A 14,284-nucleotide genomic window follows, 5' to 3' on the forward strand; every position below is an offset into this window, starting at 1 on the left:
TAACAGGCTATTAATGTATGTGTGTAAAGTTATTTTACAAGAGTGTAATTTCTTCCAACTTACAAACTCTTCACTAGTGGCCTAGATATAGAGATCCTGGGATTACCAACAGCCATTAGAACCTAACCTCAAAATGGGATTTGTTTTTTATAATATCTCGAGGTTATACTCCGTGTATTTTAATGGGATTCGTGTCAGAGGAGATGAGACTTCCAATGCAGACTCAGTTCCCTCTCTATGGATTCCGAATATTATCGAAACTAATGGAATTTGGTGAAATACAAATATTTTCGAACATCAAAATTTCATAGTAACGACGGGCTCTACGCGAATAAAAACAGGATAAATATAACAAACAATGATAATCTGTTTATCACCAACAACTTTTATGGGAAACATTTTTGTACAGCAATATTCTTGGCAAAAAACACAAAAGCCATAGAAAAATCGATTTTGGTAATGTAAATATTTTACGTGAAACAAAAAATTCGACTTCATATTTTTTTGGTGGTAGGTCTTTGTGCAAGCCCGTCTGATTAGGTACCACCCACTCATCAGTTACTCTACCGCCAAATAACAGTACTCAGTATTGTTGTGTTCCGGTTTGGAGGGTGAGTGAGCCAGTGTAACTACAGGCACAAGGGACATAACTTCTTAGTTCCCAAGGTTGGTGGCACATTGACGATGTAAGGAGTAGTTAATATTTCTTAAAGCGTCATTGTCTATGGGTGTTGGCGACCACTTACCATCAGCCCATATGCTCGTCCGCTAACCTATATAATAAAAAAATAAAAAAAATAATATATTAAAAAATGCAAATGATTTTAGATTAGGATTTGAGACAAATACAAAACGATAAAAATATTGGATCCTACCATACAGAGTAATTTTTTTAAAGTTCATATATTGCCAAGATTTCACACTCATAATACAAATTATTTTATCATAGTAGGTATTATTATAGCAATGGAGATGATCTAAGAAATTAATACGAATTTAACAGCAGTAAAATTCACAAAGAATATAAATATTAGCTAATGTAATGAGATCAAAATGCATTCAGAGGAATTTTTTTAATACAACCTAGTGTTTTAACTTCCAAGTATTACTTAACTTAACTTGATATCTCAAGTTGCGTGACAAAATATGGTCGGTTATAACCAAGCAGCTTTTGTATATAACATACTATATTAGCCCCCGACATTGTTCGCGTTTGAATTTAACAAAAACAAATATTATTGTAGCCTAAGTTACTCACTATTGAATCAGTTATGTGCCAGTGAAAGTACCATCAAAGTCGGTACAGCCATTCCAGAGATTAGCCGGAACAAACATACAGACCGACAAAAATAGTAAAAAAAAAATATTTTGGTATATGTACCGTGTATAAATAAATACATATGCATTGAGTAAAAAAGGGCTATTTTAATTTTACAAACAGACAGTCCAATTTTATTATATCTATAGATAACATATATCAGTATATGTAGAGCATAGTCTTGCCCTACCTTCCGTAATTTATGGAGCGACCACCTTATAAATTCATGTTTCACTGAAATAAAACTTGCGTTAATGCTATTTAAAGCGTTGTATTAAAAAATATTTCTATAAAAATGCTTTTTCTAGTAATATTTTTGTACTGTCTGAGATTGTAAATTAAAAACGGAGCACGAGTAATGTTAATTGTTACGAATACAGATTTATTTTAGTGCGTTGACGCTATATAGAGCCGATAGCATAGTGGTTAGAAAGCGTGCATCTTAACCTATGGTTTCGGGTTCTAATCCAGACAAGCACGACTGAATATTTATGTACTTAATTTGTGTTTATAATTGATCTCGTGCTCGCCGGTGAAGGAAAACATCGTGAGGAAACCTGCATGTGTCTAATTTCATATAAATTTTTCCACATTCTCCCCCAACTCGCATATCTTCTCGTCAAAGGGAGGTGTGGTATTAGCCCAGCAGTGGGAAATTTACAGGCTGTTGTTGTCGTTGTTGTGTTGACGCTTCTTTTTGTTAAGATATGAATAACATTAATTAAATTAAGATTGCTACAGTGGTATATAATCTACTTACATATATAGATAGGTCTTCTCACTCATTAAGGTAATTGTTTTCTGTATGTACTGTACTGTAATGGCTCTATAAAATTAAATAATTTTTATTTACAAGAAAAGGAAACTGGAGCGCGCTTAATATTATAATGAAGCAACGAAAGCGAATACAATACCCGGTCGCATTTTCGAGAATTTATTCCGCCTGTTATCGATAAAAAAGAACGATTAAACAAATATTGTTGTTTGAGGATCTGACCAAGTCTGATGTTCACATTTGTGTTATATATGTCAATCTAAAATTTTAAATACCGTAATATATTATAATCTATCCGTATATACATAAATAACCAGATCAATATCACTACATAGTATAAAACAAAGTATTTTTCTGTGTCCCTATATCCCTATGTATATTTAATAGAGAGAGTGGTTCGAGAAGAAGGCTTTTATATATAGCATATGGACAATTTGGTAAAGAAACACTGATAATTTAAGAGTTTCTACTGTTATACGAAGTCGGGACTTGTCGCTAGTATAGAACACAAAAAGAAAACTAAGAAATAACCATTTTGTCCATATCACAAGAATCTGTGTAGATAAAAAGTTAAAGTACTTAAAAAGAAAATCGCTGAACAAATTCATTATCAGTGTCTAGGTTAAGTCTATAGCGATTACAACTAGTCCACCGTGCCAGGCCAGAGGCAAGACCGCCAGACTGGCGCCAGTGGGGTGCTTTTTAAATCATATGACGACACCAATGACGTCATGCGTTTGATTGTATTGTCACCAGTTCCGAGATGTGTAAAATTTCAGTTGAGAGGAATTGGTTTATGTTTCGAATTGCAATATTCGATTTTTGAAATGTTGGAAACAAGTAACTAATAAATATCTGGTCGGTTCTTGATTGAATCTTATGCGAACCGGTGATAGCTTTGCATTTAATTATTTATATTATGAGTATTTAAATGGCATGGAATATTATTGTATTTCATTTAAAAATTTGAATCGAATTTTATTTAAACGGTGAAATTCAATGAAAGCTTGTAAATATATGTATATTATGTCGCATCAGATAATTAAATTCTTTAATTGAAATCACTTAGTGAAGAGATTTGATTCTGGATGGCCATTGAGGTCAAACTTATTTTCGCCAAATGTGTATTCACCAATCCGCATTAGTGGAATATGCTCCAAACCTTTTACTCAAAATGGGGAGCGGTAGTGGCGCCTTAGCCCAGCAGTGGGAAATTTATAGGTTTTTAATGTGATGAGAAAATAAGATGAGATTTTAAAAATTGCAAAAGCAGCACATGTTCTTTCGACCAGCAAATTCCATCATTATAGTAGTATTAATTATTCTTAATTATTTATACACATCTTGAATTAAATAATGATTTTATTTTTTAATTCTAGATACGACGATGGAAAGAAATACTTTGATGGCAAAATGTTATCCCAGGATAAAGGATTATTGTCGAGAGAAACATGGCTTAGAATTTCAGGTAAGGTAATTTTTAAGTATAAGCTGAATATGATTCAGAATTCAATCCCGATGAAGTACAACTGAAACGTCATAGAATAGAATGATGAGAAGGAAAACATCGTGAGGAAACCTGCGTCTTTCGGATTTTTTATGTGATAGGAGGCAAACGAGCAGGCGGCTCACCTGATGGAAAGTGACTAACATAACCCATGGATATATGCAACACTGAAGTTACCCTTCAAGTTCGACTAGTGTATCGGTTTTCATGAGTACGCCACTCCGAGGTCCCGGGTTCGATACCCAGCCGAGTCGGTCGAGAAAAATTTCATTAGTTTTCTATGTTGTCTTGGGTCTGGGTGTTTGTGGTACCGTCGTTAACACTGTTTTACATAACATAAGTGCTTTAGCTTTGGGATCTTACATTGGGATCAGAGTTATGTATGTGATGTTTTCCAATATTTATTTTTTTGTATATGGGTAAACAAATCTCCAAATCATTGTATGTGCACTAGGAGTAAGAAAGAGAGTAAGGATAAGCTTATAACGCCAAGTTTCATACTCCGCAAAGTCAATTAATCCTTCTTGGGGAAAGGTATCCGTTTCTATAATAAAATTGCGCAGTCGTTTTTAACTGCCGTTTCGTAAATTCAAATCGTTTGTAAAAAAATACATTGGTAAGAAGAGCATATTATTCGATACAAGATTTTATAGATGATAAAAAAGCGTGGAGTTAATATCTGTTGACTTCCAAGCAGGATATATTAATTTAAATAATTGTATTTAATTAACATGATTACTGACTGACTGACTACTGAGTTTCTTGCCGGTTCTTCTCGGTAGAATCCACTTTCCGAACCGGGTGGTAGCTTCACTTAATTGTAAAATGACGATTCAAAAGTGCTTACATATAAAAACTTTATTCAAGTAGGCTTTTTACTTGAATAAAGTTTATTTTGATTTGATTTCAAACGTTTCACTCTGTCAAATGTGATAATAAATCAATTTGATTATAATGACGATGTCTGTGATATAGATTGTCAAATGTCAGCGCAGTCACTTGAACGTCCAGCTTAATTGTCAAAGCATTTCGAAGTAACGAAAGTGTACGCCCAAATCCTGTTGACTCGCAATTGTCGATGGAAAATGGAACAAAAAAAAATCGTACGCAGTTCGTGACGGAATTGTAACCCATTTTTGTTGCAAACGTTTTGTAGTGAAACGCTAGATGTAAACACGTTACCAGTCAAATTGGACGTAACATTATTATTTACAGTAGTTGCTTTTATCTTTATTAATATTATAAATGTGATAGTTACTCTGTCTGTCTGCGTGCATCTTAACCGATGATTTCGGGTTCAAACCCATATGCACCACTACATATGTATATGAGCTTAATTTGTATAATATAATAAAACTCATCTCGTGTGAAGGAAAACATCGTGAGGAAACCTGCATGTGTCTAATTTCATCAAAATTCTGCCACGTGTGCATTCCACCAACCCGCATTGGAACAGCGTGGTGGAATATGTTGCAAACTCTCTCCTTAATGGTAGAGGAGGCCTTTGCCCAGCCGTGGAAAATTTACAGGCTGTTACTTTACTTTACTGTCTGTTTGTTCCTCTTTCACGATGAAACAGCTGAACCAAATTTCAACAAATAAAAACTAATCTAACACATGACAACCAACCCTCTTAAAAGCGACGGAAGCCTCGGGCGCCTACTAGTATTAAATGTTTTGGATTTTTTTACGGTTTCTGTTACTCTTTAAGCTTAGAAAAAAAAACTGTTATTCTACTTTTAGCTGATATATCAGCAATAACGATCAATGTCAAGGCAAACTGGCTAACTACACAGGACATATTCTAACTAATTAGCCAGTTTGAGCATTGTAATGCTCACTCGCATAATCCGAAGAGACGGCAACCACACGTCTGGAATTCAGGTTCAGATTCTTGGAAAAATAAAGATAATTCCAACAATCTTTTATCAGTCCGATCTTGAGTTAGAAACTAAGACTTGCTATTGGTAGGATTGGCGTTTCATATCTATACACGTTGTGTTTTCTGTATAAAATGTTTTTTTTATTTTTGTTTTTTTATTTCATTTAACTAGTTAATACAATAACATAATAGACAATTATTAATTTGTTACTGGTTGGATTTATTCCAAATCAAATCAAATAAAAAACAAAAAAAAAACGAAAAAGAGTAATGCTGTGACAATTCGATTAAATTACAGTTACATGCATAGATTACATGTCATGTCATTACAAAGTGTAGCGACTTTACATAATGTGAATTAAAGACCCCCGTCGCGTTTATATATGTGTGTGTTCGGGCTCGGAAGCTAATGTAATCATTTTCATTTCGTTTCAACATTAGTTGTCTATTAAGACAGTTTGATTAACGAGGTAGGATTATAAATTTTAATAATATGTTGCTTAGCTAATGCTGTAATTATATTTATCGATTATGTCGGAAGTCGTAGCCAGTAAGTACTTCCATGGCGACCGTGGCATACACTAAGAATTGAATAGCGAAAGTAATATAAAGGAAGTTGTATGCAATATGAAATAGGTCTTATCAAACTGTTTTAATGATAAAAGTCGAATGTGCCCCAGCCCCGTAATTCATACTTGAATTTTAACCAAAACATCCCGATCAGTGGTTCGTTTAAATAATAACGTAATAATATAATAAATTATTTAATTAATGTCTTAATTTGTTTTCGTGTTCAGATATGATTGTTACACAAAAAAATCCACACTGAAAGAGGCATGTGATATCTGTTAACAGACGCCTCAAGAATGTGAATTGTTACTTTTTACTATTTAAGGTTTAAGTAAAAGTCGCAGTTGCCCTGCCCCATCGGGGGCTATTGTCGCCCTCCCTATAAAGTATAAAATACGCAAATCGGAATTTGTCATTATTCAATTACTTATATTAGACATTACTTATTTAAAATATAAATATACATCGTACAAGAATACATGCGTACATAAATCAAATTGATGCAGAGGGAGGAAAATTTTGTTTATCCCAAAAAAATTTTGATTAATGGAGAAAGTTGCCCAACAATATTTTTGAAGTTTCATAGAAATGGCCAGTAAATGCTTATTATAGGGATGATACTAGCACAAGAAGTCACGATTGTAGCTCTAAGCCACAGCAGTATCGCCGGTACAAAATCTATATTAAATCTTATAAATCTGAAAACAGCTCTGTCTGTCTAACGCTGTTTCACAACCAAATTGTAGAACCGAATTTCATGAAATTTGGTATGAAGCAAACTTGAACTTAAAGCACTTCTTTCTTGGCTACTTTATATTTTTATTTTTTAGGCTTCTTTTTTTCCTAACAACCAACACCCTAAAACGGAGCGAAGCCTACTAGTAGACTTATAAAAAATTACATCATATACTGAGGAGTGTTTGTTTTTTATAAATGTATCGGTTTTTCTTCGAAGTCGACGATTATTATCTCATCCGATACTATAAAAATTTATGTCTTCCGTTTTCCAGTTTCGAAATCCCCTTAAGGAGACGTTCATTATAGAAAAACTTGAAAGCAGTCAATATAATGTTATTGAATATTAAAGTTAAGTACGCATCATTTTTTTTTTATCTTTTAAACAAATAGATACCTTTTTCCTTTTAACCAATAATACTAGAAGATTTAGGGCATTTTGGAGAAGTTTTTAGTTTGTTTTTATGCATAGCAGACTGACTGAAGGCAACAGATCCCAAGACTCTGAGTTTTAACACAGAGTAAATAAAAAGGTAGTAAATTTTTTTGTCGATAACATCTCAGTCTGAAAGTTGAAAGTGTGTACAGTCCCGTGCCTCAGAAAGCACGTAAAGCCAGTTCTGCACCTGATCTCTTTCGATCGTGTCCTATTAGTCTTCCCATGAGTAGAACGATAGAGTCCGCTTGTATTAGTGCACATATTTGTGCAATAGAATCCTGTTGATTGATCATCCATGAAATTTCCCTCCATGACCGAAGTATGCTGGGACATCAGCGTCTGTCAACGGTTATACTATAAACAAAAATAACGAGAGGTTAGGCATGAAGCCCTTTTTCGATATTTCATCAATTATGACACTTTTCAGCTGACACATGTTCTTCTACGATACACTAGCGTTGACAGCATGTACAATAAAAAACCAATAGTATTACACCTTTTGATTCTTCAAAATTTTATTTAGAACTTACTAAGAAGATCTCTTACCTCATGTACTTCCAAACAGTTGATAAAATCAAAGTAAACTTTATTCAAGTAAGCTATTAACTTTTGAATCGTTATTTAACAATTAAGTGAAGCTACCACCGGGTCGGAAAGTAGTTTCTTTTCAATATTTACAAAATGCAGTCATATTAGCTAAATACAATTATATATGTATGTAATGTATCCTGCCAGGAAGTCAATATGTATTAATTCCACGCTTATGATTTGAACTTACGTTAGTTTACTAGTACTCTTTGGGTACGGAACCCCACAACTTGGATGGTAAAGGGGCTGATACAAGTGAATTATAATCGAACATCCTATAAGCACCACTTGCCATTTCATCACCACTTCGCATTCGGTAGTAAGAGAGAAAAACATCGTGAGAAACACCCTTACCTCATTGGAATAGAATAGTGGAATAAGCTCAAAATCTTCTCTTTTATATTTACAAGCTGATAATTTCATTTTACGGAACCCTAAACGCGATATCCATATTTAAAATCCGTGTAAACGGAATCCATTAAACTATATATCAAATTAATTAATATCATCATTTCACAGAACGAGCCTGTCCTTAAATTTTCTTTGATTTGTCTCTTCCAATAATCCCCCTCCGAATCCGGAGATTTTTCCAAGTAAATGCAAAGAGATTTTAAAGCCGTTATACGGAACGAACAAAGGACGTTTTTCGGAATCCCATAACGCCATTAATCCTTTAAATGTTTCCCATAGAAATTGATGAAAGCAAAACGTATTACTTGGAAGGTTCCATCAATCATGGTTGTAATATAAAATATATTACGTTACGAGGGTTCGTTTAGAATTTTTTATTTTAGGTTTTCTCGTGTATATAATTACTAGCTTCCGACTGCGGCCTCACCTACGTGTGATAGAGGGGGTTATGGGTTGGGTTAGCTTGTCAATCCCTACCCAACAAAGTGCTAAGTGACCCATTATTGTAAATGATGATTTTATGGGGCTATGTTTTATACTTATGAAAAAAATATGATAAAAGTTCCGGGCGAGCTGAGAAATTGGCCTTCTGATAGTAAATGCCCACCAATGTCGTGGTGTAAGAAATATAAGCCATTTCCAGCATCGCCAATGTGCCACCAACCATATTAACTAAGATTTGATGTCTCTTATGCCTGTAGTTACACTGGTGCACTCACCTTCCAAACTAGAACATAAGTTTGGCGGTAGAATACCTGATGAGTGGATACTACTACTAAACAAATAACAACCACCAAGTACCACTTCTGATTGACCTTCAAAATAAATACAATATTATGAAAAAGTTAACAACAGTCTTATATTAGAGAAGAACAAATCCAGCCATGTTTTATAACTTTTGTAATTGTTCCGTTTCTGTGATTTAAGTTGATTAGGCTCTTAACAAACATTGATACCATTTATTATTATTGTCTTGTTATTATATACCACAACATATATTTTTAAAATGGTATTTACGACACAGTTCCCTTAATCACAATCAAAAAACGATATGTCACAAATTATTCTTATCAAATGTTAATTAGCATCGTTGCTTTTAAATTTGACCTTGAAATTATTAACATTACTAGCGGTACACCCCGGCTTCGCACTGGTGGTGGTGGGCATAAGTTTTTTTTAAATATTTTTACCTTTTATTTACGTTATTTTATTAATTTTTCCGACATGTTTACGAGTTCTATTTCAACTTATACAAAAAAACCTGAATAAATTATATACCTAAACTTTCCTTATAAATCCCTATATCTATTAGTGAAAACCACATAAAAATCCGTTCAGTAGTTTCGGAGTTTATCGCGAACATACAGACAGAGAGACGCGGCCGACTTTGTTTTATAATATGTAGTTATTATTCGTTTCGTTTTCTTATATTAACTTCCCATAGCAAGTACATTGAAGACGACTTTGTACCTAACACATCTCCCCTTCTCTACACACTGCAAGCAACTCAGTTATCTTACAGAGTGATACAGATTAAAAAAAAATGTTTGTATTTGTATTTGACTGTGTTGAAAGATGCTATTTACGTATTGTCTGAGTACAGGAACAAGTTTCATAGCCGAGTTTGAATAGTACGTCGAATATAACACGTGGGCAAGTTTCCGTCGACAGAAATAAACCTGCAACTAAGAATTGTTGGTTTTTGTAAGGGACGTGAAACAGGAGCGGTGCTGAAGCGAGTTACGAGCGATATTACTCGCTTGCTAAAATTATCGTTTCTTAATTATTTTTTCCAATTAGTTGTTTTATTTATTTTCTAGCGACCGCCCCGGTTTCGCACGGGTGCAATGATAATACTAAATAAATTACAGAAGGATCTAAAAAGGACAAAAAATGGTTAATATGGGTTATCTCTAAAAAATAAACTTATACTATCTCATAATTAAAAGTGTACAATAATAAAGCGTTTTCAATGTAAGTGCAAAAAAGTTTTTACTCACGACATCAATTCAGAAAGCTCTATATTATCAGTGTTTACTATATTATGCATGTATTATACATATAAACCTCTCTCTTGAATCAATCTATCTATTAAAAAAACCGCATCAAAATCATAATTTCACTTTGACTTTGTTTTATACTATGTAGTGATAATGATCATAACACCACCAAAAACATTAACAAACAGTGGACTTCTCATTTATCATCCCTAACAGGAAGACTCAGCTCCGCAACATATGCGGTTAGAAAAGTTAGACAACTAACTGATATTGATACCGCTCGCTTAGTTTATTTTGGTTATTTTCACAGTATTATGTCATATGGCATATTACTTTGGGGTAACGCTGCAGATATTGAATCTGTCTTTATTTTACAAAAGAGAGCAATTCGGTTTATTTACAATCTTGGAGCTAGAGACTCTCTTCGGGATGTTTTTAACAGAGTAGAAATACTTACTGTTGCGTCGCAATATATTTACAACAATATTATGTATATTCACAGTAACATTGATCACTTTGATAAAATCAGTGATAATCATTGTATATGCACTAGAAGTAAGGATAAACTTATAACGCCAAGTTTCCGACTCCGCAAAGTCAATGGATCCTTCTTGGGGCAAGGTATCCGTTTCTATAATAAAATTCCGCAGAAATTTTTAACTTTGCCGTTTAGTAAATTCAAATCGTTTGTTAAAAATACATTGGTAGAAAAAGCATACTATTCGATACAAGATTTTGTAGATGATAAAAAAGCGTGGAGTTAATACCTGTTGACTTCCAAGCAGGATACAATAATTGAAATAATTGTATTTAATTAACATGACGTTGTATTTTTTAAATGTTAAAAAAGAGTAACTACTGAGTTTCTTGCCGGTTCTTCTCGGTAGAATCTACTTTCCGAACCGGAGGTAGCTTCACTTAATTGTAAAATGACGATTCAAAAGTGCTTATAAAAGCCTACTTGAATAAAGTTTATTTTAATTTGATTTGATTTTGATTAACATAACACACTTATAAAACCTAAACTCTACACTTTCATCAGCAATTATGGCATTAAATATTGTCATATATATTAATAAAATATCGCTTCGCTATAGCTTTCACTGTAGCAAAATCTCTATATGTTTACAAGACCCATACTCAGTTCTGATTAAGAATAGTTCGGAATTGTAATAGAAAACACATTTCGGATAATTAAACAAGGAATTAGAACTGGTAATACTTAGCTAATATTATATAAGCATGGCTAATGATATATACCCTATTTCAACCATAATAGGGGAAAAACCGGCAAATTGATGCGATACCATTGGTCAAGAGCTAATTAGTCTATGATATTCACTATGGATTCGCAAAAAAAGGTTTTTTTGAATGTCGACGAATTGGATGTTAGTTATGGATATTTTCCATAGACAAATGAATTATAAACTCGATTTAAAGGCAGTTTAAAAGTATTAGCTCGGGTTTGAACATTTGCGATATATAGTTAAGGATCACCCGTTCTAACCAAAGAGCTTTTGGTTTTGCTTTAGACGATGTAAGGAATGTTTTGATTTGCGCATTGATGATGTAATGAATTGTCTATGGGTAATGGTGACCACTTACTTAGGTGCTCATAAAAAAATAAAGAAATAAAGTTATTATTGAACATATTTAAAACTAACGATTTACCACATATTACCATTTTTTACAATGAAAAAAGAAAATGAGAAGCACTAGAGAATAATGAAGCCGTATCTAACAGTAATTCCTTCAGCGTTACATCACTGGTTCCGAAGATTACCCTCTACATACAAACAAACAAATTTCACCTCTTTATAACATAAATATATCTCGTCGATATTTTAGGTAGTAGATATGCGGTGGGGAGTAAGAGATGAAGCGACGGACGATCACATGACCACAGAGCTGTGCATGCGAGAGATCAAGAACTGTCAGCGATTGTCTATGGGGCCAAATTTTGTCGTTTTTCTCGGACAAAAATATGGATACAGGCAAGTATCTATCATAAGTAATATAACTTAGGTCTGGTACAAATGTCTTGTTCTGTGCAGTGATATTTAGTGGATAAAATACGTGCCTTTTAAAAGTTCTGGGTTCGAATTCAGATCGAAATAAGTGTTCTGTGTCTGCTTTTTCGTTAATCCTAAATTAAACTAAAGAAAAACACTGTATACTGATAATAATCAGCTGAGAAAAAGTTTGTTATCTTTCATCCTATAAAGTCTTAATTAATTATCTCTAAAAACATTGAATAAATTGACGAAATTAAACCAATTCGAATAATCAAATGCAGTATATAATACGAAAGGAAAATATCGTCCTCGTAATTAATATAACACGCAGCGCCATCTAGTAGAACAAATAGGAACTTTAAATAAATTTAGCTGTCAATATTACTACCGGCCTTGACTTGACGACCAACATTCAGAAGACTATCTCTGGGCTATTTGTTTCATGACCTTATAGGTCATAATAATTGGCTTTGTACCCGAGGCTACTGTTGAGGAATTGCCTCGGTATTGGGGCAACCTCGATGCCCATACCTACTTAGACCTAGGCCAGAAAGACTGCTGCTACTGATTAATAACAAAAATCACCAATTTCTCCTAGAAGTTTAAATGATTAACTTCTCACAATACAGTAGATCTATATAGCTATTATTAAGCGTGCCAATCCGCAATGAATATGCATTGATGGCAAAGTTTACGTAACGGACTGGATTTAAGCTTTAAGCATTAAAAGTTTTCACGATTGGCAGCTTTATAGACAGCTTAATTACAAAGGTAAAGAGCTTTATTTAAACTTCCCTATGATACTAATATAATGTTAGTGATATAAATTTATCTTGTGCAAGGTGGTGAAGGGAAACATCACGAAACTTCCACGTGAAGATTGAACATCACATATATATTAAACGAATCCGCAGTAGATTATCATGGTGGAATAAGCTCTAACCCTTTCTTTTAAAGTGGAGAAATTTTCAATTTTTTTTTAATTCGATCGTATAGGTGAAATTTCAACTTAAACACCTGGTGGTCAATTGACGATGTAAATGGCAGTTAATCTTACAGTGCCAATGTCTATAAGCGTTGGTGACAACTTGAATGGCGGTAGTGAATCCGTGAGTCCACCTGCCATCACAATTGTAATAAAACATATAAATAAATTCCATAATTTTCAGACCAATACCGACATACGTATTATCTTCAGAACTACAAATGCTCAGAGATGAATTAGCAGCTGGTGGTGTTGACGTCATCCTATTGGATACTTGGTACAAAAAGGATTCGAACGCAGTACCCCCAGTATCAGTATTGCAACCCATATCATCTATACTTGTCAATTTCAATAATAAGGTAAGAAATATTAAGGTAATCATAACTGAAGTTGTACAAAGGTAATAAAAAAATATTACTCTTGGAAATGTTAAACTTCCGAAAAAATCTATTGTACTATTATTCATGATTTTTAAGAACCTTTATATCTTTAGCAGTGAACAGAGACGCATGCATCTTAACCAGTTATTGCGGGTTCAAACCCAGGCAAACAACAGAGCCATATTCATGTACTTAATTTGTATTTATAATTCATCTCGTGCTCGGTGGTGAAGAAAAACATCGTGAGGAAACCTGCATGTGACAAATTTCATAGAAAATCTGCCACATGTGTATTCCACCAACCCGCATTGCAATGAGCGTAGTGGAATATGTTCCAAACCTTCTCCTCAAAGGGAGAGGAGGCCTTAGCCCAGCTGTGGGAAATTTACAGGCTCTTGTTGTTGCTGTAATAATTTTATTGATACTGAATGATAACATATAACAGATGTATAGTAAGTTTAAGAAATAATAAAACAAAACAATAGGATCCATGAAATAACCAGAAATCGAAGGGAATTTATTTGCGAGATAAAGTTCTAATTAAATAGAATCCTGTGTATAAATAAATCAGGCATTCAGTGAGCAATTGATAAAGTTAACTGTTAACTTACTTGGAACAAGAACAAGTTTAAATCAAACTTTATTCAATGTTCCTTAAGTATTGAAGGTTTTCCAAATT

At 33.6% G+C, this 14,284-nt stretch overlaps 1 protein-coding gene across 1 annotated transcript in view; it reads left to right on the top strand.

The window, feature by feature from the left end:
- LOC124540493 (NACHT and WD repeat domain-containing protein 2) overlaps positions 1-14,284 on the top strand; it is a 47,540-nt gene that overhangs the window by 5,051 nt on the left and 28,205 nt on the right. The window contains exons 2-4 of the mRNA XM_047118112.1: positions 3,473-3,561; positions 12,074-12,219; positions 13,410-13,584. Coding sequence (XP_046974068.1) covers positions 3,473-3,561; positions 12,074-12,219; positions 13,410-13,584 — 410 coding nt within the window. The remainder of the gene's footprint in view (positions 1-3,472; positions 3,562-12,073; positions 12,220-13,409; positions 13,585-14,284) is intronic.

This window comes from Vanessa cardui, chromosome 25, assembly GCF_905220365.1.
Source record: "Vanessa cardui chromosome 25, ilVanCard2.1, whole genome shotgun sequence".
Lineage (NCBI taxonomy): Eukaryota > Metazoa > Arthropoda > Insecta > Lepidoptera > Nymphalidae > Vanessa > Vanessa cardui.